We start from the raw sequence: 24,230 nt of genomic DNA on the forward strand, positions 1-24,230 counted from the left end.
TAGCATCAGTGACGAGTTGGCAGCAATGAGAGACAACCGGGGGCGGGAGATCACGGCTGCAGAGGAGAAGGGTATCCCCTTACTAGAGGTTGAAGCGATTGTGAAGCGGGAACTGGCATCTCTCTCTGACAGCGTAGGCAACTTGGAGAGGGCCAGTGGCGGGAAAAAGCACAAGCATGCCCGGCCGCCGATGACTGCTCCCCTGGCGAGCTATTCGAAGATTGAAAGAGCACAAAGAGACCTACATGCCACATCCGGAGGTGAAGGATCAATGCTTGAAGACGTTGCTAGGAATCAACCCAAGGAGTTGTATCCACAGGCCATATCTAGAGACACTGCCCCTATTGACCTTCCAATGGACATATCGGTTGATCAGGCGCCCTTCGAGGATGTCATGTCCTGGGAGGAGCGTCGTCTCTTTTAGAGGCAGTTAGCATCAGAACCTTCCGGGAAAGAGAACGCTACAAGCCCATGCGGAACGGCAGATTGGCAGTCGCAAAGCGCAGACAAATCCCATCCGCCGCCACGAGTCTTCACGTTACATCCGGGAATGTACATCCGATAGCAACCTGACACCTTCGTTAGACACCGTCCCTGGAGGCCCGCGGAAAGTTCTCTACCAGGGGCAAATCTCATATGGCTGCCAGGCACAGTCCATCGCTGAATGGTGCAGAGATCGGGATGTGGAGATGTGCAATATTATACTCTTCTGAATACTTCAGAACGGCCTCCGTGAGAATAACAGTTGACGCTCAGGACGTGAACAAAGTGAGTGAAAAGTCTTTCTGGCTAGAAACAGTTGCATACACTCTCCGTGACTGGCGCTTCGACTCCGACCAGGCAGAGGCGCAATGAACACCTCGAAACTGAATGCGCAGGCTCCAACTTTCTTTCCGGGTAAATTGCGCCATCCGAAAGCACCATTCAGAGACGGGGGAGGACTGAGTGGTGACGCTAAGCTGAAAGTTCTACTGATGAACATCAGGAACCTTCGTTACAAGATTAATGACCTAGCACAACTCACCCGCCAGCATTGTCCTGATATTGTCTGTGTGAACGAGACATGGCTGGATAGTATGATTACTGAAGGAGAAATCACTTTGGCAGGTTACAACGTTTTGCGTGCTGATCGAGAGGATCAGCTTGGTGGAGGTGTCTGCTTATATTCCCGAACATCCTTGCCTCTCAAGCCGAGATGCAATATAGCTGCTGCTGGGGTTGAGAGTTGTCGGGGCGAGATTCCCTGCACCGGTAGGAATTGCTTGCTAGGCACAATCTATCGTCCTCCCTCTGAACCTATTGGCTACTAGGATCGCCTTGATGGTCTTCTACACTCAGCTATCACTCCGGGCAGGAACGTTATACTGTGCGGTGACTTAAATGTGAATGTGGATCCATCAACTGCTCCAGATCACCAGCTCCATTTCCTGTCTGATCTAGGGCGTTCATCAGCGGACACGGTTTGCATCTAATTCCATAGCCACCACATTGGATCTGTTCTTCAATACGTTTGACCAGCACAATGTGGCAACGATCCATCCCATGGCTTTCAGCGACCATGCAGCAGTCATAAGTGAATTCTACCTTGACCCGACAAGGAGTCCAGAGACATCAATGGTGTGCCGGAACTACCGCCGGATAAATCACGAACGCTTCAAAGCTGACTTGATTCAGCAGAATATTTGCAGCATCGAAGGCAGCCCAACAGACATGTGGACGGAGTGGAATAATCGCTTCCTGCAGGTGCTTGATACTCATGCCTCTCTTAGATCTTGTAAGCAACACAAGAGACGATCGGTACCATTGGATGGACAGCCAGCTTTGCACCTTTGAGTAAGCACAACCGGCTTCATAGAAAGTGGCTGTCAGACAGATCTGAGCAAATGTACGACACATTCAAAGTGGCAAGAAGGGAGGCCACTACCTGTAACCGGAAGCTGAAAGAAGCGTACTACAGTACAAAATTTCTGCTTGCAACTTGTAATGTAAAACAAACCTGGCAAATCCTCAACCAGCTGATGGGGAAACAAAGAAAATCGGCACCGCTTCAGTGCTCAGCTGAGGCAATTCGAAGTGCTTTCACCGAGATCGTGGATGATCCCAGCCGCCCAGTTCATCTTCACCTACCCCAAGGGCCGCGAATGGCAACTTGTTTTGCGGAATTAGTACCTGCATCTGTTGCAAAAGTCCGGAGGCTTCTAGAGCAACAGAATCTGACGAAGGCAACTGGCAGTGACGGCATCCCTGCAGCCCTTCCTCGGGAAATGTAGATGTTCTTGCGCCGTCATTGGCCTTACTGTTCAACAAATCCATGAGGGAGGGACATTTCCCAGCTCCTATGAAGATGGGTAGTATTTCACCTCTGTTTAAAGGTGGAGATCCCAGCATAGCAAAGAATCACAGACCTGTGTCTCTAATGTCGATAGTTTCAAAGCTTTTGGAACAAGTCATCCATGATCAGCTTACTCAGTACTTGTGCCGACTTGATCTATTTCCACCAACTCAGTTCGGCTATCTTTCACATCATTCCACATGTAATGCCCTTGTATTGGCCGTTGAGGGCATATGCCAAGCCCAGACTAAAAAGTACTTCACGGGGATTGCTTTCGTAGATATGTCAAAAGCATCTGATAAGGTGAAGCACCAAACCCTTATTCAGGACCTATTCGAGGTCGGAATTGGTGGAACGGTGCTGCAATGGCTTGCAGACTACCTCTCAGATCGGACACAGTATGTCAAAGTCGGTCAGGTACAGAGCTCACCATACACCAGCTTCTCCGGAGTACCACAGGGGTCAGTTCTTGGGCCCCTGTTGTTTGTTCTCTACTTCCGTGACAATGCGAAAGAGCTGTCCCCTTACAAAGTTGCGACCCTGAAATTTGCGGAAGATATCTCAATTAGATCCAGCAGCACGAGCATGGATGAGGTGTCCCAAAATCTCTCAAGGGCTGTCCAGCACCTCGCCGATTGGCTCAGGAACCGCGGTATCATCTTGAATGAAACGAAGACACAGATCATGCCGATATCGCCAGTACGATCTCAAACATTTGACTTGCAAGTGCAATGTAATGGACTGCCTCCGCCAACTGTTTGCTCTGCGATATATTTAGGTCTCCACTTTGATGCGTACATGACCTGGAACACCATGGTCGACCACGTCGCATGGGGCGTCGCGTCAAAAGTTAGCGTGCTCAGACGATACGCTACATTCCTGCCTTTTCAATGTCCCATAGCTTATTTTCGTTCTTTCATTTTATCACACTTTATGTATGCCGCTTCTGCTTACTTACCATTTCTCACGGCATATCAAAGTCGACGGCTTAATGGGCTCTTCAAGCGTGCTGTACGCACAGTCTGTCGGGTACTTCCCGGGACACCCACAAGCAATATTCTTACATGCATGAACATCCAAACATTGACCACACTCGCCAACATGCACCTTCTGGTTTTTATCTGGCGTTGTCTCCATGACTCCTCTAGCATCAGCATGTTGTTCGCTAACTTTTTCAGCATCAGTAATTCCACTCAAACTCGTGGTGGGCACAGCAATTTACTGATTGTCCCAGCCAGCCCAACTGCATATCTTGCCAAACGTGTTACCTATGCTGGGACCATCTTATGGAACCAGCTCCCTGCTGAGGTCAGGCAAGAAAGAAAACGCAATCGCTTTAAGTCAATGGCTCTTGCCTTTTTGCTTACCAGATAAATAAGCCCCTTTACAAATGCTGTATGCACTGCTCTTTCCGTTATTTTCTTCCTATGCATGTCGCAATTTTTCTCCGGAACTCCTATTTCATCCGCCAGTGTGCCACATCCAATCAGCGACAGCTATGGGCCATTATGAACAATGTTACCGGCCGGAAGACACAGCGGCAGACTCCAGAGGCGCCCATCAAAACCCTGAGTGCTTTCTTCGGTGAGATTGTGCATGATCCAGCCCGACCAGCTGCACTTCAGGAGCCCCATGGCCCCTTACAACAATCAGCTTTGACGTCCTTTCAACCTGTCAGTGTGCAAGACGTTGAGCAATGTCTGGCCTGTGTCAACCCGCACAAAGCTAGTGGCGGTGACTGCATTCCTGGTATTGTTTTGCAGTGCTGTGCCAGTGTTCTTGCTCCTCATCTCGCTGGAATCATTAATATGTTGCTCTCAAGTGGTACTGTACCCGCATGCTTCATACTGTCATATGTTAGCCCTTTGTTCAAGAGCGGGGACACTGCAGTCGCAGGAAACTATCGGCCAGTCTCTTTGCTGCCCACTGTGTCTCGTCTTCTAGAGCACTGTGTCAAGAAGCAGATCATGGCCCATCTCCAGGACCACCACCTGCTACCGGCATCCCAGTTTGCCTACCGCAAGTCCCACTCAACGGAAGACGCTCTGGTTCTTGCAGTGAATCGCGGGCTCTTGGCACGATCTCAGCGCCAGCATACTGGTGTGATTATGGTGGACATGTCAAAAGCCTTTGACAGAGTACAACATCAGCGTCTCATCACAGTACTTCATCAACATGGCATTGGGGGCACTGTTCTGTCCTGGTTCACGAGTTACCTGAGTAATCGGAGGCAGCAAATAAAGGTGGCTGACATTCTGTCGGCACCTGTTGATTGCTCCAGAGGTGTTCCTCAAGGTAGTGTACTTGGGCCATTGCTATTTGTCTTATACACAAGCGAGCTGTCTGCCATACTGCCAATGCAAATAAGTCACCAGGAGTTTGCTGATGACATTGTCCTGGACTTCTCTGACTCGGATAAACACCTTGTGTGCAATGTTCTCTCAAGTGCTGTCTCGAAACTTGCTGGTTGGCTGTGCAGTATTGGACTTGTTCTGAACTCCGCCAAAACGCAAGTGTTGTTCATCCAGCCCCGTGGCCGTCCCAGTGCCATGCCTGGTATTTATTGCAACGATATCCGGCTGTCAGTCACCACAACAGCTAAGTATCTTGGAGTCCTTGTGGACGACCAACTCTCTCTGAAACCGCATGTCGAAAAAGTTGTAAGCAAAGTGTCTGTTGCTGTGGGACAGCTCTGGCGTCATGGACGAGCACTGTCCATCACTGCACGCCGCCTATGGTACATAGCAATAATTCAGTCCAGGATTACTTATGCATCTAATTCCTTTTTCCCGCGCCTCACAAACCAGTTAGTAACCCGCCTACTGAAAGTCAGCAAGTCTGGCGTTCGCGCCATATTCCAATTGCATGGCGCCGTGCCCACTGGGCCACGGCGCACACGCCTCTCACTTTATTCTGTTGAGCACCTTTTCATCAACAAAGTCTTGCAGTTTGTCTTTCGTTGTCTGTCCTCATCAGCCAGCACATTGTTTCTGCCTTATACTTCAAGTTGATCTCTGCCGACCCCGTCGTGCACGGGGATTGTCCCTTCACCAGGGGTCAAGCCACTCAGCTTCTCCGTATCCCTTTTCTCCCTGGACAATCCGGACGGCACATTATGCATTTCCTTGGTAGCTCCCTCTGGAATGCCCTATCTGACCACATCACAATTCTCCCCAATCTTGCGTTATTCAAATCCTCTATCTCTGATCTTGATCTGTTATCTCTTCATGCACGATTTACTCCATTCGGCAATGCAACACTTGATCATTCGGCAAATCTTCCTCTTCTTCCTTCTCTCCCTCGTTCATCTCTATCTATCTATCTATCTATCTATCTATCCATCCATCTATCCATCTCTCTATCTCTCTCTCTCTCTCTCTCTCTCTCTCTCTCTCTCACACACACACACACACACACACACACACACACACACACACACACACACACACACACACACACACACACGCACACACGCACACACACACACACTCTCTCTCTCTCTCTCTCTCTCTTTCTCCCCCTTTCTCTGTCTGTCTCTCTCTCTCCCTACACTTTCATCATAAAACACCATAAGTAGCATCTTCACCATCCATCCTTCAATATGGAATCCACCTACTGCCCTCTCCATATTTTTAGTACAGAATAATAATAATTATAGCTGACAAAGTACCTTTTTTTTTTTTGCTTCACATCATATTCATCAATTTGTGTAGGAGCCGTGGTTGGCTCTGGCCATCCCGGCAAGAAGGCAGATATGCCTGTTCGATTGGTGAATTCCAATAGAAATACCACACCATAGGGCTGCACGGTGCCCGGCGCTATTTTTTTTCATGGTGTTGGATATCTTTCCAGTACTGTAGAAGCTTTTTTTTACTTTTTTTTTTACTTTTATTTATTTTTGTTTTCCTCCCTGCCCACTCTGCCTGTCTTCTGGCACATGCGAATACGTGGACTTACTGTTGACGTAAACGCGGACGTGCGTATAATAATAATAACTGTAGAAGCATGGCAATGGACTCACTCACCCATGGCATTGGCTGGTGATGATTCGCATATGTATCCATCTTTGTTGTAGCTAGTATGCCCGCTGGAACAGGAATCCGGGCCCCACTTTCCGGTACGTTGGGGGCCCACCTTACGGAAACCAGCAAAGATGTAGATGCACTGCTTGGCCCAGTTTGCATACACATCACAGTCCCAGTTACGGTAGAATGCAGCAGTATCGTCTGGCCAGCGGTACACTTGGTACTTTTGGTCATTCAAGCCGATCCAGAGTTTCTTCTCCGCCGGGAAATTGAACTTCTTCAGCTGTTGGGTAACCCATGCTTCCTCTGTGAAGTCTGATATGCTAAGCAATGCTGAGTTCATCTTCAGACACTTCTCGTAGGCTGAAGGCCAGTTTGCTGAGTCGTTGGTGACAAACTTGTAGCAGTTACCTCTCCAGGACACCCAACCAGGCTCGCACTTGATAGCTACCAAGGCACAAACACAAACACCCGCAAACACCGGCACACACACACACACACACATTTACACTCACACACACACACACACATTTACACTCACACACACACACGCACACACACACACACACACACACGCACACACACACACACACACACACACACACACACACACACATTTACACTCACACACACACACACACACGCACACACACACACACACACACACACACACATTTACACTCACACACACACGCACACACACACACACACACACACACACACACACACACACGCACACACACACACACACACACACACACGCACACACACACATTTACACTCACATACACACACACATTTACACTCACACACACACACACACACACACACACACACGCACACACACACACACACACACACACACACACACACACACACACACACATGCACCCCCCTCCCCACACACACACACACACATTTACACTCACACACACACACATTTACACTCACACACACACACACACACACACACACACACACACATGCACATGCCCCCCCCCCCCCCTCCCCCCACACACACACATGCACAACCGCAAGCATATACAGACACACACACACACACAGTTTATTATTCATGACTGCACGCACGCATACACAAGCACTTGTACTTGTACATGCTGACTGCCAAAGCTGGTCGCGCGGATCTTCCCGGGAGAGGGGAGAGAGATTCAAAAGGAACTTTGGAAAGAAGACTCATTTGGCTCTAGAATCACCCAACGGCCGAAAACATCTGATTTCCACTTGGAGATGATGCCATTTATGGGCTTATCACGACATACTGTACATGCCACTGCGCCATAATGGGACCCACCCCACACAGACACCACCCCCCCCCCCCACCACCACACACACCCCACACAGACACCCCCCCCCCCCCCACGCCCCCACCAACACCACCACACACACCCTACACAGACACCACCCCCCCCCCCCCCCCCACCACCACACACACACCCCACACAGACACCACCCCCCCCCCCCCCGCCCCCCACCACCCCCCCCCACACAGACACCACCCCCCCCCCCCCCCACCACCACCACCACACACCCCACACAGACACCCCCCCCCCCCACCACCACCACACACACCCCACACAGACACCACCCACCCCCCCCCCCCCCCACCACACACACACCCCACACAGACACCCCCCCCCCCCCCACCACCACCACACACACACAAACACACACGGACACGTAGTCCTAACCTGCGCAGAGAGTAGATGGTGTGATACTGTTGGGCAGAGGCACTTGGCAGATGTAGTTTGTCTTGGTCTTGCAGTCGTAATCACTCCACTTCCCAGTGAAGCCGACCGAACCTGTTTCACCACCGAACTGATACTGCGCACAAAGCTCGCCACTGCTACCAGCATTGTCTGGTTCGCCACAGCCCCAGCTGCTGTAGCTCGGGCAGGATTCGTCTTGCCAGCGGAACTGGCCGAACAGGTTCGTGGTCTTCTTGTAGCCAATGGTGACCTGAAAAGGTTAAACAAGTAAAAGTGCAGATAAGACTAGGATGGAGAGCCAAAGATTAAAGCCAAAAAGGAACTGGGACCAAACGTTCACAAGTTGTCCGTTGTTTGTGTCCAACACTGGCAAAATTTGCAAGATACAAAATACCTAAAGTTCTAGTGACTAAGACAATACCCAATATCATATTTTGTTGCTTCCCCACCCTCTTCAACGCAGTCAGCCTACTCTAGACGGTAATGGTAACCAAACGTTATAACAATGTCATGGAGTTTGTGAGTGCTCACAACCTGAACCATGTATCCAAGGAGGTTTCTTAGGGTGTGTACAGCGGGGAACTACTGCAAATAGGCAGACGGCACGCGATCCGACTAGCTGAATTGATATGCCATTTCTGCAGACAGCAAGCGCGGCCCAGACAAGAGATACCATGACCCAGCGTGACAGTCACTCAATAATTCTACGCCTCCCTAACATAGCCCATAATTCAGGAGACAGACGCGTCTTTGAGACAGTTACAATGCTAGCTTCAAGCACCAGCCATCTAGTAAGTTAGCCGAGGTGTTGTTTACCTGCGTGTGATTGTTGAGAGGAAACTTCTCAGCACGATAGCGCACAATGAAACTGGAATCGTACGAGTCACGGATCGCAGCTAGGTTGCCTCCTTTGGACTTGCAGTCTACCTGAGATGTGTCAAAGTCATACACGTTTGTATCCTGGAATAACCAGCATAGTCCGCGGAATTCGTAGTAGCCCGCATTGCAATTACCCTGACTGAGCTTGTACATGTCAGTCTCGTCTGGCAATGAACAAATACACAAGACAAGACCGGTAAAGGGACAAGCAATAAGTGGGGCAGACAATTGTAGATTGAATGGCAGCGCTGCAACCCATCATCAGAAACACCATTACAAACAGCATTATCTGTCCGCAGATTGAGTACGAACAGCATTATGGCCTTCCAGGTTCCAGGTTTTGCTTCCTCCGTGTCATTAAAATTGTCGCTTCCCAGAGCGATTTTTCAAATATATTTTGTCCGCTCGAAGGGCAAAGAAATCAGCTAGAAATTGAAGTAGAGCATTGTCGACGGACCAAGCTTTAGTTTCCACGTCTTCATCAGAGTTTGAGGCAGACCCTTCAGCACTCGAAAATACGGTGAACAAGATGCACGGTCCAATTTAGGTCAAGAGACTTCGTTTTCAAGCAATCCACGTCTCCAGGGGGCAGGCGATGACGGCAAACTAGCATTTTCAAGTACACTGTAACCACCTTCCAGCAGGATAGGGTAAGCAGTTCCGCACCTTCTTTCCTTGGCAACGCTTTGCTGATTTTGTTGGTGTTTTCAGACCTGCTATCTTTGCAGCAACATACGCCACACGTAGCTCATTTTAGGAATTTGAGAACATGTTGTTCTTGCCATCGTCAACTTCAGCATTTCGTATTCAGGAGAGATACCAGGATTCTTATACCCGAGCTTGCAGTTTTGACAAATGCCCACGCGAACAATGTGGGACGGCACGAGGTCTAGAAAAACGATTAGAGCTCTGGGGTGGGATAGTGCAGAGCGCGATGAATTTGTTTAGTGCGGAAGAGAGCTCCGACAAAGTCCGAGACATTCTCAGAGGCATTCGCAGTGTGGCTTTAGTAACAAGTAGACATTGCGCAGGAAGGGTCGTACCAAAGTTCAAAAAAAGAAAACAGCAATTCCGACAGTCTGACTAAAGATGAGCAAGTCACAAAAACTGCGATGTGCGAAGCGACACATTTAATGCCGCGGAGGAGGTAGGTTCCAGAACTTTTAGGGTTTTTCCTTCATCTCAGGGGCACGGGAAGGTCTCTCAGGATGGTGCGGTCAGCCGTTACTGTGCACCTAGTTGCCATTTCAAAGCATTCCTCAAAGTTCCAAATTTCAGAGCCTATAGTCGTCGCATTCTATTTGAAAACAACATGGTTGCCCACGTTGAGAAGTGATTTATTCAACACCATGCCCTACCACTAAGCTATGGTGTAATTGTTACTAAAGCAGCGACCTTGCAACATTCTCATCAGACTAGTTTTTCTTCAGGCTTTTCCAATGTAATTGTTTCACTTTAGACCAGAAAGTCTAAGTGATGCACTGACAAGGGTATGCCCCGTAGGCTAACTAGCTTACCAGCCTTGGGAACGCTGTATTTGCAGATGAATCCGGTCGTTTTCGAGCTGCAGTCCTGCGGGGTCCAGACACCCATCTCGTTGGCATAGACGCATGGTTTGTGGACACTCTGCCAGTTGATGTAGCAGTCAAAGTTGCTGAATTGATTGCGCCGCCCGTTCTGCCAGGTGTAGTATCTGTCCTTGTCCGTGTCTGTCAGGCCTATCCACAGCTGAGAGTTGGTCGGCAGCTTCTTGCTGCATGCATAGTGGGAGAAATAGCACCAACATCAAAAGATCTTCCTCTCAACATCACTTCAAGATAACAGCTACAATACTAAAGCTAAGCACACCATCAAGGCAAAATCAGAACCTTCCATCTCTGTCTACATCCTGCAAATTTACTTTGTTTAATTCCCGTAGCTATGCAAAATACGTTACTTTAGTAACGTCTGGCGCTAGCCAGGGTTCACGCAGCTTCAATTCCGTGTTTGTTTGTTTGTGCCATAGGCATGCCTCGCGCTATCCCGTACCTGTCCCGTACCGTACCGCAACATCAAAGACAGCTGGCCACTGTGACAATATTCAAATAGGGCATTCAAAATGCAAGATCATAACATGAGGCAACTAAATGCATGTATGCAAAGTGTATCGGGGGAATGCATACAGGGTGATAGTGCGGGTTCGAATCCCAGGTTATGTCTTAAAAAAAAGGAGAAATGAAAAATCTACAACATCCTGATGCTTCTTTTGCCCAGGTCATCAAGGTGGTAGACGGAGTCGTATTACCTTCGAATGCAAAAGAGAAAGTTTGATGTAGCCAATCAATGGAAAAAAACACATTGCCATCAGTTCCAATAACACGATGAGCTTGGCAAAAAAGCATAGCGTAGGGCCCGGAGCTTCCAAGCTCTCTCGTTCACGAAGCAAAACATGGGCAGAACTTGGTGATTAAAATAGAAGAAATTGCATGGAAACGAGTTATGAAGCAACTATCCACGACTGTATCAAGATAATAAGCTGACAGAAATAGCTTATTATCTTGGTACAGTCGTGGATAGTTGATTCATAACTCGTTTTCATGTAATTTCTTCTATTTTATTTATTGGCTCGGTATCCGAGTTAGAACTTTGTGAGGCAAGGTATTTTCTATTTCAATGCCTCATATTAAATATGATGAGGAAATCCCATGTTCTGTATTTAATCTCTCTCATCTGCTCATAAGCACCCGCTCTGGAGCTCAATCTGACACCTTGACACTGGGGATGTGGGGGGGGGGGGGAGGGGGGGGTTGTGTACTAAGGGGTGGTGGTGTACCTACGGGGTATTGATGTATCTAAGGGGTGGTGTACCTATGGGGTAGTGGTGTGCCTACAGGGTGGTGGTGTGCCTCCGGGGCGGTGGTGTACCTACTTGGTAGTGGTGCACCCACGGGGTGGTGGTGTACCTACAAGGTGGTGGTGTATCTACGGAGTGGTGGTGTACCTATGGGGTAGTGGTGTGCCCACGGGGTGGTGGTGTACCTACAAGGTGGTGGTGTATCTACGGAGTGGTGGTGTACCTATGGGGTAGTGGTGTGCCTACAGGGTGGTGGTGTGCCTCCGGGGCGGTGGTGTACCTACTTGGTAGTGGCGTACCCACGGGGTGGTGGTGTACCTACAAGGTGGTGGTGTATCTACGGAGTGGTGGTGTACCTACGGGGTGGTGATGTGCCCACGGGGTGGTGGTGTGCCTACGGGGTGGTGGTGTGCCTACTGGGTGATGGTGTGCCCACGGGGTGGTGGTGTATAGGGTACAAAAAAAAACACTACTGCTGAGTCACAATCTATACAGCAAACCCATTGGCTTTTACAGAATTAGGAGACTGATTATGAAGTGTATGGCTATATTGAAATCTGTGAATTTCTGCCCATTAATAATTGAATTCTACTTGCTGGCATTGCCCAAAAAGGAGAGCAATGAACATTGGGCATGTTGAATTTTACCTCCTCTATTTTCCTGCTTCTAAGCAGATAATACGCTTGTACCTGATACAAGTATACACTTGAAGCGTACACTACCTGTCCAAAGTACAGTGTTGCTCAATGAAATCCAGCCGCGGCAACCAAGTACGCGCCGGGCATTGCGCAGCAACAAACCTGCGAACACCGGGCTGTGGAATGCTGCAAGGCGCAAACTTGAGTGACTAGACTTCATAGGGCAGCACTGTACTTACGCCTTGATGAGGCCGACGACAAAATCATTCTCCTGCGGATCTTCAATAGAGGCTAGATCAGCACCGGGCCATGCTGTCTTGCACATCGTCTCCGCTTGCGAGAAGGTGAGATTCTGCATGGAGTTGATCATTACACACGCATCAGACGCCGCGTTGTACTCCCAACCGTAGAAACAAGGAGTCACTGCAGAGAGGAGATACGGAAGAAACAACATGAAGTGACAATCCACTCATGGTCATCAGGCCGAACGTCAGAACTCTCAATAAAATTGCTATTGCCAAACAGCTCTTACAGTCCATTTCAAAAACATTGACAATCCTGGCGATTGCACGGGGAGTTTTCCATCTTACCGTATGCGGTGCCTGCAAAAACTCGCTGTGAACTCGAAGAAATATTCCGTTCGAAGGCATGGAAAATTGTGACAACTCACGCATGCAGGTACATATACGTCTGGTTTACAACAAACCACTAATTTACTTCTTGCTTGTATCGATATGGAGTCATAGAGGGCAAGTCGAACCATGGTAAATGAAGCCCGGGATGAGTCCCGATTTGATTTGTGACTAAATAGTTCCTTTGATCTGCAACCCTGCGATGCAATATATTCTCACCAGGGGACCAAATTGCCATAGACACGGACTCATTCTCCAGGCCATGACTTGACAAACCCATTGATCCGTGTGACTTCAGCACATTTTGAGGAAAGCAGACGCCGACTTCTAAATTCAAATAAATTGACGATCGTGAAATACTAAAAATAATTCTCAACAAGAAGTCGATCTAACTCTGATACTGAGCCAATAAATATAATTGAAATAGAAGGAATCACATGGAAACGAGTTATGAAGCAACTATCCACGACTGTAACAAGATAACAAGCAGTCAGAATGTGCGATACCAGGGCACAACACTGACATTTTACTGTGACATTCAACGTCCTGAGACCTAGCTCTTACACACGTCCAGTGCGCAAACCAACAGCCTTCCAGCTTGGAAGGTTCAAGGTTACGACGTATAGCACACCTCTCACAGTAAGACCAATTAGGGGAAGGTGAGCGCAAGCTGAGTACCACGGCAACAAAGAAACTGGACGGCTGTTGGTTTGCGCACTGAAGGTAGCAGCGCGGGCCGGTCAAGAGTGACCTACATGTAGCCCTCAGGTGGTTATTATCTTGCCACAGTCGTGGATAGTTGCTTCATAACTCGTTGTCAAGGGATTTCTTCTATTTTAAGAAGTCGATCGATCCATGTGCCTGCACATGTATATTCAACACATAGCTACAGCCTGGCAATGGCTTCTACTCACTCACACATAGCTACAGGGCAATGGCTTCTACTCACTCACACCTTTACAGTGTTGCGTGTGTGTGTATGTTCACATAACGTGAGCCAGTCAAGTGTCAGTCAGCCGGCAGGATGCGCGAACTCCAACAACAACATTGAACAAGTCGTTTGGGCAGCCACCTTCTTCGACTTGAATCACCAACACAGCGAAGAAAAAAGTGTGAGTTGAAGATACTAGTAGTTGGAGATTTGGTCAGCAGACAGCATTCCTAACCACAAGGCCAAAAAGGCAAAGATAAATCGTGGGTTTTGATAGAAAATCGCTACTGGCTGCCAGGGCAAAGTCTAAACCAGGGGGAAAGGCCAGAAATCCGTAACTGCTCAACGGCTGGCCCAATGGTTCCGAAACTTTCACAGAGCAATTTGCCGTGCCCAAGCTCGCCCATATAATATGTACTTTGTTTTCCAATGTTCTCTTATCTTCAAGCTTCTTAAGACCAAAACCTGATTGTCAATGTTTTTTTAAATGGACTATAGGCCTGAAAGGAAAACCTACATACACACACGTACGCACACCTGCGCTCACTCATAAGTATAGCATATACAGCAAACACTAAGACAGCGTCAGCTCAGGCGCCTGACGACACTGGCTGTATAATCCGGAAAAAAATCTTGATCAGATTTGTAAAGTGTTAGGGGACACCGTGAATACAGGTATCAGCTTCAGCAGGCGTTGCAGCTGCTCACCGATTATCTACTTTAGTTGGCGTCAAGGTATAATTATGCTAACAATGGCCACCCACAGCACCTTCACCTCCCACACACATACCTAACCACCCACGTGCACGTAAGCACACAAACCCACACCCGCACACCCACACATCCACACCCACATCTACACACACATGAACATATGCAGGCATGACCCCCCCCCCACACACACACACTCACACACTCACACACACATCAAGCTGCTGGACCCTGCCTCGCCACTGAGTCGCCAGACATACTTCATCTACCAAATCTTAACAATAATGGCGTGCAAGCACATTGCTTTTTACACCAGACAAAATGGGAAACAGACGTGAGTCATGGTAACCATGGTTCAACAGGCTTACGAGTTAACAGCAGGACCTTTTATCTCTCCCTATAAATGTACTAACGTTGCGGCACAGGCTGCTGGCAGATGTAATTGGCTTTCTTGCTAGCACACGACTCATCACTCCAAAGTCCAGAGTTGTCATTATTCTCGCCATACCCGACAATTCCGCAGTCTTCTCCACTGCCACCGGCATCATTGGGTTCTCCGCACCCCCAGTTGCTGTAGGAGCTTGTGTTGGAGCCATCCGCCCACAACCATGGTGCATGACGTGTCGACTGATGAACACCAATCCAGGCTGCGTCGTTGTATGTTGGCTCTTTCTGTGTTACATACGTAAAACATGCATACATCCCAGTCATCCATTCTTTAAGATTGTACTAAAAAACGTGGACGAATCACACGGTCATCCTTTCTGTATGTACACAAACCATGCATACATCCCATAGTCCCATGTACAAGGTTACTGTACACGTTGGGCTGGCCTGGATCATAATACAATTGTAACGACTTGGCACGGGTAAGGGTAAAGAAAGCATGACTTGTATTCATAATTCAGCGGTCATCCCTCGACTGTAGTGCAGGTAGACTCCCTTTAAACCTTTGCTGCCCACGCATACTTGAACCGACTTAATTCGAACCTCAAATTGCCGGGCCCCAACTTCGAATTATCCGGAACTTCTAATTATCCAAGTGCAGCCCAATGCACTGATATGTATGTCAAAATGCTCGAAATCTCATGCTGATTATTTTCGAATATTTTATTTGCATGAACGAACCGTAGATGGTCATGCACAATGACCAAGCCAGACAATATCTTCATCTTCTAGAGAAGAAGTTGTTTGTCACTGCAGCCGTCCTGAAACAATTTCAATGGAAAGGAACAGCGCTGCCTAATCCGCATCATGAAAGGCTGTCGGAGTACATTCTGGTAGACCACTACCCCATGTACAACCCGGTTGCTATGTGAGTGAAAACACGTCGTTCTGAAGAACGGAAGTGGAGGGGATGCATAGACAGTTTTTACGACTTCCAGTCACTTGTGTTGTTGTTCGCAAACATCTCTGGGCACAAGCTGGCGCGACAAGAGACTGAGATCCGCGAAAGGAGTCAACCACCTGGAAGAAGTCGTCTTCAATCAAATCTTTGCACTCTGCCTCGCACGGGCTTGAATCAAATTTCGAGAGAAGGTGGGTTTCATGAACGCTATTGTTGATCCTGGCGCGAACCAGGCATCGATTTTTGAGCTACTCTTGGCTAGAGAAGGAGAAAAGAATTAACTTCGAAATACCATTATAGCAACTCCATCTCACTTCGAAATAACCACTCGAAGGACATACCGTATTATCTCTATTACAAGCGCAGTCTCTTCTAGAAGCCCAGTCTTCATTAAATGCGTACTCCAAGAGGGCTTCGAAGATACACAAGTACAGTCTCCAATATAAGCGCAGGGCTTATAATGAAGAACTGTATGGATCATGTCCATGCATGTTTGACATTCATAGTATCACATACACACATGCTATGGCGCAAGTCTGTGATCCCCGAGATAAAAAATGTGCAGACTTAGTGTACCAGGAAGTGCAAAACTACATTCACGGCACCTGGTGGGAAATTTTGTGCTGCTGCTACGTCAAAGTATAAGAAAAAATACTTGTACCAGATGGTTGAAAATTATACGCCCAGTCTCTAGTAGAATCCCAGTCTCCAATATAAGCCCAGGGTCAGGACTGGTTGAAAAGATATGCAGTCAACTTCGCTAATAACGACTGCGAATATAACGACAATTCGCGAATACCGACAGCATTTCCATGCCCAGAGCAAAGTCCCTTCCAACTGTAATACATATAATGAGACTTCGGGTATAACGACACTTCGCGAATAAGGACACTTTTCTGATGCCCCGCCGCCGAGTGTCGTTATAAGCCAAGTTGACTGTAAGCGTAGAGCTTATAGTGGAGATAATACGGTAGTTACCGTACTGTAAACTGCTCTTCTGTACCAAGACTGAGTTCGAATTATCCGGTCAGTGCACTTTTCGTACTTCGAATTACTCATTCGATTTTGACTTGAACGGACTTGCAGAAGATTGGTATAGTAAAAACCTGGTGTAAGCGACCTCTGCTTTTGGCGACCACCTGCTCTTAAAGAGGAAATAATTCACGGTTCGCGTGAGACTCGGCCAAAGGCCCAGTTTTCCGCATCCCCAGGAACTCCACCACCCTCTTGGATCAAGGCGCAGATGCTGCTGCTAAGCGGTGGGAGGTGATTAACTTAATTTAAAGAGGAAGTTCACCCTAAAAATGAAAAACTCACAACCTGTAGCGAAAAATGCACTGATTCCAATGGTGAAGGTCCCAGGCTGATTGGAGCGGCCATTCTGGAGTTATACCTGCTTGAAGTTTGCATTAAATTTGGTGACATCATGATGACGTCACTAACTGGCCCAGACCAGGCCGGATTTAAGATGTCAGAGAAATAGACTTTGTATGGGAGTAGATGGGGAAAAACCAATTTCTTTCTTGTTTCTCTGCAACAATGAATTTCATCCTTGATTTTTTTTCCAGTTTGGATACCGGTAGGGGCCATGTGTCCCATACCGAAGTTTGAAAAAGATTTTTTTTTGGGCAATGGAGAGCCAAAAATTAATACTGAAATTTCCCCATCTACTCCCATACAAAGTCTATCTCTCTGACGTCATAAATCCGGCCTGGTCTGGGCAAGTTAATGACGTCATCATGATGTCACCAAATTTAGTGCAAACTTCAAACAGGTATAACTCCAGAATGGCTGCTCCGATCAGCCTGGCCCTTCACCATGTATAACTCGGGAGCGGCTGCTCCGACCAACCTGGGACTTTCCCCATTGGGATCAGTGCATTGTTTGCTACAGGTTGTGAAGTATTCACTTTAGGGTGAACTTCCCCTTTAACAACCGTTTTTCCATGCACCGACAGTTCTACACAGACACTGTGGGACCTGGTTCTAAAGACCACCTGGCTTTAACGACCGCTTTTGCTTGCACTGTGGGGTGGTCGCTAAAACCAGCTTTCACTGTACGACGAAATAGTTCGAATCACTCAGAATGTTTGAATTATACCATATTCGAATTAGAGGGAGTCCACATGTAACAGGACAATAGGTAAGAGACTGCAGTTCCCGGAGGAGAGTGAAGTACAGTTCAAACCCGTCAATGCTATCACTCGAATAGGGTGACCACCATGTGGTGTCATGTCCTAGAAGACAACTGAAACCAGGAAAAAGGGATGCTATTTCCACTATGATGAGCCTGGATAAGGAGACCACCTGGTAACAGATCACTATTCTCTTCTGTGTCTGGAGATGCGTGTATTTTGTAGAAGAAAAAAAATAAGAAAAAAGAAGCTTTCACTGTATCAGGATTGTACGCATTGACTCACCTGCAAGAAGTAATGGTTTATGTAGCTCTGTACAGTAGAGCTATCCACAGTCACCAGGGTACTGTTAAGGGCTCTGCAAGCCGCGAGTGCATCAGCATGGTTGACCTTCTTTGTCGTCTCGAACTTATAGCAGAGGTGATTGCGCTGGTGCCAGCCAGCTGGACAAATCCCCTGTTCGAATGTCTGTGGTGTGACTATGGCAATGACAAGATGGAGCAAAAGAAACAGAAGGGGTAGAATACTTCATCATAAAGCCATGGATGCGGTTACCAACAACCTCAGATGCCAGGGAAAATATCTGCTTTGAAAGGTATACTCAGAATGCTCTACATTGATGGATCGTGTCAGACTTTCCCGTTTCACATCCCTGAAACTTATACTTCAAAAGTAAACTGATTACTAATTGGGGCTCCCCTTGTGCTAGTTTGTGCATGAAGCGTGTGGGTACAGTGGGGACTGCATCCCACTGTGGTAGATTTGGTGTCACGTGTTTGTTTCGTCTTGGTCGCTGTGGACACACCTCATTGGTTGGTGGTGTTGTGCGCATGCACGAAACTGTGTGAGCTAGTCTTTGGTCTGTCGTCTTGTCAAGATGTAGTCGTTTTCCGTGTTCTTGTTTATTCGTCAATAAAAGAGTGTAAAAAGGCAGTCCAGTGGTGGCAGTTGAGCTGATGCAGTGATGGAGAAGTAATGTTACAACTACAGCTACAACATTTGGCGCCCAACTATCTCTCGACGCGGAGTTCTGCCTCCGCAGCTCACGACCCTGAGATGTGTGTTGCTCCCGTCACTGCTGGACTGTCCTTGTTTATTCGTCACCCCTGTCCGTGTTAGAACGTTCGTCGTGGAGCTGTGTCGTCGTGCTGTGTCGTCGTGCTGTGTCGTCGTCCGGTGTCTCGTCGTCGTCGTCCCGTCGTCGTCGTCTACTCAATTCGATCAAGCTGACGCCCTCCGCTGAGCTGTGTTCAAGTGTCGCTGTGCGTCCGCCGTTTCGTTGTCCTGATACGAGTGGAGTATCAGCTTCGCAGTTGGCTTCCTGCTGCTCCGAAGTCCAGTGCTGGCTGGGAATGCGCCGCCTTTTTTCTCTCCATATCTCTCTCCTTTTCTTTGTTTTCCGGTGAGTGTTTATGTGTGTGCATGCGTGCGTGCATACGGGAGTTTGTTTGAATTGCTACTTGTCTTGGGAACTGGCGTCTGATCATGGTGAACCACGGTTGGTTCTCCTTGTGGCAGTCCACATCGAAGGCAACGAACGTCCGATCAGGGTGAGCCCCTGTTCATTGCTGGGAGCTAGACTCGCTGCTTGTTTGTCGTTGCCATGTATATATTTTATTTATTTTTGTTTTTTCGGTGACAGTCATGGGTTTGGCTGGCGTTGTGTGGATGGGCAGGGCTCATCGGTTTTTAGGCTTAGGTTTAGCCTGTGTTTTTTGTGTGTGTGCAAGGCTAGACAGCAATGCAGTGTTTCTTCTCTTCTCTTTAACATTCACCTCTCTTTCTTTCTTCTGGCTTTGGTTGCCCTGTTTTATTCTGGGGAGCTACATGCGTTGGTCCTGTGGCTACTTTTGCTGTTTGCGGTTGCGGTTGCGTCTCTCTATGCGTTGGTCCTGTGGCTACTTTTGCTGTTTGCGGTTGCGTCTCTCTGCGTATTGTGTTTTATTTGGTCATACCGAGGACGGTATGTGTTTTTTTGGTCGGGATATTGTGGTAGATTTGGTGCCACGTGTTTGTTTCGTCTTGGTCGCTGTGGACACGCCTCATTGGTTGGTGGTGTTGTGCGCATGCACGAAACTGTGTGTGCTAGTCTTTGGTCTGTCGTCTTGTCAAGATGTAGTCGTTTTCCGTGTTCTTGTTTATTCGTCAATAAAAGAGTGTAAAAAGGCAGTCCAGTGGTGGCGGTTGAGCTGATGCAGTGATGGAGAAGTAATGTTACAACTACAACTACAACACCACCAGCATGCGTGATATCCAAGGAGGCATGGGTTTCAAAGTCTAAAGAAAATGTTGAATGGCCGTTGCCTCTATGATCACAACACCAAACTGTGTTGTAGAGCATCGTTGGACGTTAAGGGTCCTTGATTCATATCCTGGTGGTGGCAGTCAATTTTGGCCCCTGAAATTTCCTTTAATTTATGAATAACGAATGTCTGGTGTCATTTCGGGATGTGTACGTATGTGTAAATAGCATGCTTTGAACCCAGCTCATTATTTCCATGCACACAATGTACTTACATTGTTTCTTTGCAGTAGACCACTGGCAAACATAGCCGTCGTTGGAAGTCGAGCTGCAGAACGTGCGACCCCATCGGCCAGTGCTGGAGTCAGCGTAGATGCACTTGCCACTGCCACGCGTGCTGCAGTTCCAGTAGCGGTAGAAGCCCGGCGAGCCGTCGGGCCAGATGTAACTGCCGCTGTAGTCGTAGTCGTTCAGGCCAATCCACAGCATCTTGCTGCCGGTAACATTCAACTTGCTCATGAACGTACGCAACAGAGCCTGCTGTGCAGCATCAGCTGCACTAACCAGTGAACCACCCCGGCGCTGACAGTCCTTTGCGGCAGTGCTGAAGGATACCTGGGTGTCGGTTGTCGCCCAGAAACAGCTCTTGCCGTACTTGATCCAACCAGCTGGACACTGAACAGAGTCTGCAAAAATAGAATCGCAGATACAGGTCTATTCTCCATTATAAAGTAATCTCTGGGACCACGCAAAAGTATGCTATATCGAGGGTTTTGTTATGTAGAAAACCGAGTGTAAAAAACTGAACAGGATGTACCTCAAAATGAAGGGTTTACAAGGCGGATTCAACCGTGCAAATATACACACACTGTGCCACCATCGACATCAGACACCATCAATGCAGCAGAATATAATTATGAACAACATGATTAAACTAGCTAGCTACAGGTATAGCTTGTTTGTTCCGCGCACGTGAATGTACGTTGTATCGAGAGTGCGCACGTCGGGGACCGCGTCGTAGCGTGCGTTATGCTGAGGTTTGCGATATGCAGGACTAAACTGGCCTGAACTGGCTAGCTACAGTCTCCGCTTGATCGCACCATGCACCTGAATTTACGTTGTATCGAGAATGCGAACGCCGAGGACCGCGCCAAATCGTGCGTTATGTCGAGGTTTACGTTATGTAGGATTACGTTGTGTAGAACAAAATTCGTGTGGGAGTGATGCTGTTTCGGCGCGGGATTTTTTTTACGTACTAGCGAGGTTAATGTGCAAGTGAGAGTTGTTATATCGAGAGCAAACCTGTATATGGCTATTGATCTGTGAACGGGTAGAGACGTTGGGTATTGACTTTGTAAAGCACTCTCAGATTCCATTTTAGGAATCGGTGGGTGAAGAATGCGGTAGCAGTATGCCTTCCAGGTGATTGCTTGTCCAAAAGGTCTGCAGGATGCAGACATGTTGTGTAAACTGATCTAAATCTGATTACTGCAAAAAGGAACAGAAACAACTCCCTCTCTCTTCTCTTGCTCCTCCAGTGCTCCATTTTAAAGATTATTCTTCTATGAAGCCCATTTCCATTTTTTCAACCTCTGGACTGAAAGTTATGTGGCCACACCGTGAAAGTAAGCCAGACACCTGGTCTAAATGTAGGGATTGACAGATGAGCATACAGTCATGGGAACAGAGAGAGATAGAGATGGTCAGACACGTAGACAATTTGGCTGTGTGTGCGTGAGTGTGGGGTGGCAGGGGGGGGGGGGGGGGTGGTGTTGTGTGCATGATTAGAGGGGGGGGGGGGGGGCATTACAGTATTCCTGAGAAAAGAGACATTTGAACAATGACTTACCCAAGCAAGTAGGAGATGGAGGCAGTACTACTGATGTGTTTAATCCGGCTGTGAGAACGGAGCAAGCCAGCAACAAATCAAAGATCACAGGATTGCAAGACCAAAGAACACATGAGGATGGATGGGGCACATTAAGGGGAGGGGGGAGGATGGGGAGCATAACACACAACTGTTGACACTCCGACGACGGGGAAGCTGCACCAATTCTCACATACTTACACAGATGCAGATTATTAGTCAATTTCAAACTCGGAACATTATGTTGTGACCTAATGATCGCTATTTTGGCATCGTTTCCCTAGTTTTAATCTTCCACCAAGTTCAGTACAAAGGCATTGTGAAAACGGGCATGTTGTCTTCAACAAGAAGTTGAATCATTCTCTGGTGAAGAGTGTGCAGCGTAGACTTACTGGTATTGACTGGCATTGGCTTTTCGCAGATGTAGTTGAAGGACTTGCTGCAGCTTCCATCGCTCCAGGTACCACTATTATCGTTGGGGCCACCGATTCCGATAACACCACAGTTCTCACCAGAGCCATAGTCGTTGGGTTCATTGCAACCCCATTGCTGATAGTTGAGACACTTGCCATCCTTCCAGTGGAAAGCACTGTAACGATTACCATGCAGCTATGGATGCGCCAGGGAAAGCAGAAGATTGAACAAGCAAATAACTCACTAACCAGGAGGGTAAGGGGCAGCTTTCGGCCTGTCCATCATTGATTTAGTTCAACCCCAAACCACCTCCACACTCTGACCGACCTCATTCATAGTATCAGAAAACACGATCCCATGTTGTTCTAGATACTCACAGCAGAAACTCTCTGTATAAGTTGGTGTCATTTACAAATCTTTATTCCAGCACTAGTGAAGCGGACATTACGCAAAGAACACAGAGAATAATGTACGCTTCACTTATACTATTAATTTATCGATATAATAAGTGAAAAACTTTACACACACCATCTTGAAATCAAGTGGTCTCTTCCTTGCAAACTGCCACTCTTCTGCCTTGCTACACTCCCCCTTATGTTTGGCTTTTGCTGCACCAGGAGACAAAGGGCTTTTCCACTTCAACAGCATTCAGGAACGCCTTGCTTTACCGGTAGACCACAATTTTAGCCCCTATTTGCTTCGTCCTTCTTTTCCTTTTCTGTTTGACTTCTCACTCTTTTCCTTGTTACCCGTGGTTGGCTATAGAAACCCTGCAATCGCCACGCAAAGTGGTCATTGGCTACCCCGGCCATGTATCGCTTGGAAAAAATTACCATAATTATCTCAATCAAATTTTCGGCCAGGAGCCATTATCGGGATTGTAATTTGCAGCGAAGAGACCACTTGATTTGAAGATGGTGTCTGTAAGGTTTTTCATGTAATGAAGTGGATGCAGTGGAGCTTGCGCACATTAAGAAACGCTATAATAAATTTATAGTCACCTCGTGACCTATTAGTATTCAAGTCCTAGCTCCTCAGTACTCTTTCAACCTTGACTGATGAGATCTGTATGATCAATACAGATGTGTGCGGAACATGTAACAGCGTTCGCCAATATGCACAACAGCTTGGATCTGTAATAAAAAAAGTAAATTAACGTGTCCGTTCCCGAAGGGAACTCACGACGGCCGCTAACACCCGATAAACCCTAGCGGCAGATGCAGCGGCTAACGGTGGGGGTGAGTGGATAAGTCTCACAACCACTGGCACAAGTGCCAAGAAAGACCCCATTAGCCGCATCCATGTACCCCTTGTGCCTGGCCACAAGTTCCCAGTTGACTGTGGGTAGCAGCACGGCTGGAAAAACTGCTCCCAGGCAGGACTGGAACCAGGTACCTCTCGTATCTCAATCATGGTCTTTGACCAACCCACTGTGCCTGCCTTGGATATGTAGTGCTGGTGCGTAACTGAGGAGTGAAGTGCTCTTCAGAAATCCGTCACTATTATTGTTCTCCCCT

At 47.8% G+C, this 24,230-nt stretch overlaps 1 protein-coding gene across 1 annotated transcript in view; it reads right to left on the reverse strand.

Annotated features, from left to right (window-relative positions):
* Positions 1-9,116, reverse strand: part of LOC135819554 (uncharacterized) — a 29,004-nt gene extending 19,888 nt beyond the window's left edge. Inside the window, exons 1-3 of the mRNA XM_065332783.1 lie at positions 8,901-9,116; positions 8,067-8,334; positions 6,358-6,804 (exon numbers count right to left, since the gene is read on the reverse strand). Of these exons, the coding sequence (XP_065188855.1) occupies positions 6,358-6,804; positions 8,067-8,334; positions 8,901-9,116 (931 nt within the window). The remainder of the gene's footprint in view (positions 1-6,357; positions 6,805-8,066; positions 8,335-8,900) is intronic.
* Positions 9,117-24,230: the final 15,114 nt, after the last annotated feature.

This window comes from Sycon ciliatum, chromosome 6, assembly GCF_964019385.1.
Source record: "Sycon ciliatum chromosome 6, ocSycCili1.1, whole genome shotgun sequence".
Classification (NCBI taxonomy): Eukaryota; Metazoa; Porifera; class Calcarea; order Leucosolenida; family Sycettidae; genus Sycon; species Sycon ciliatum.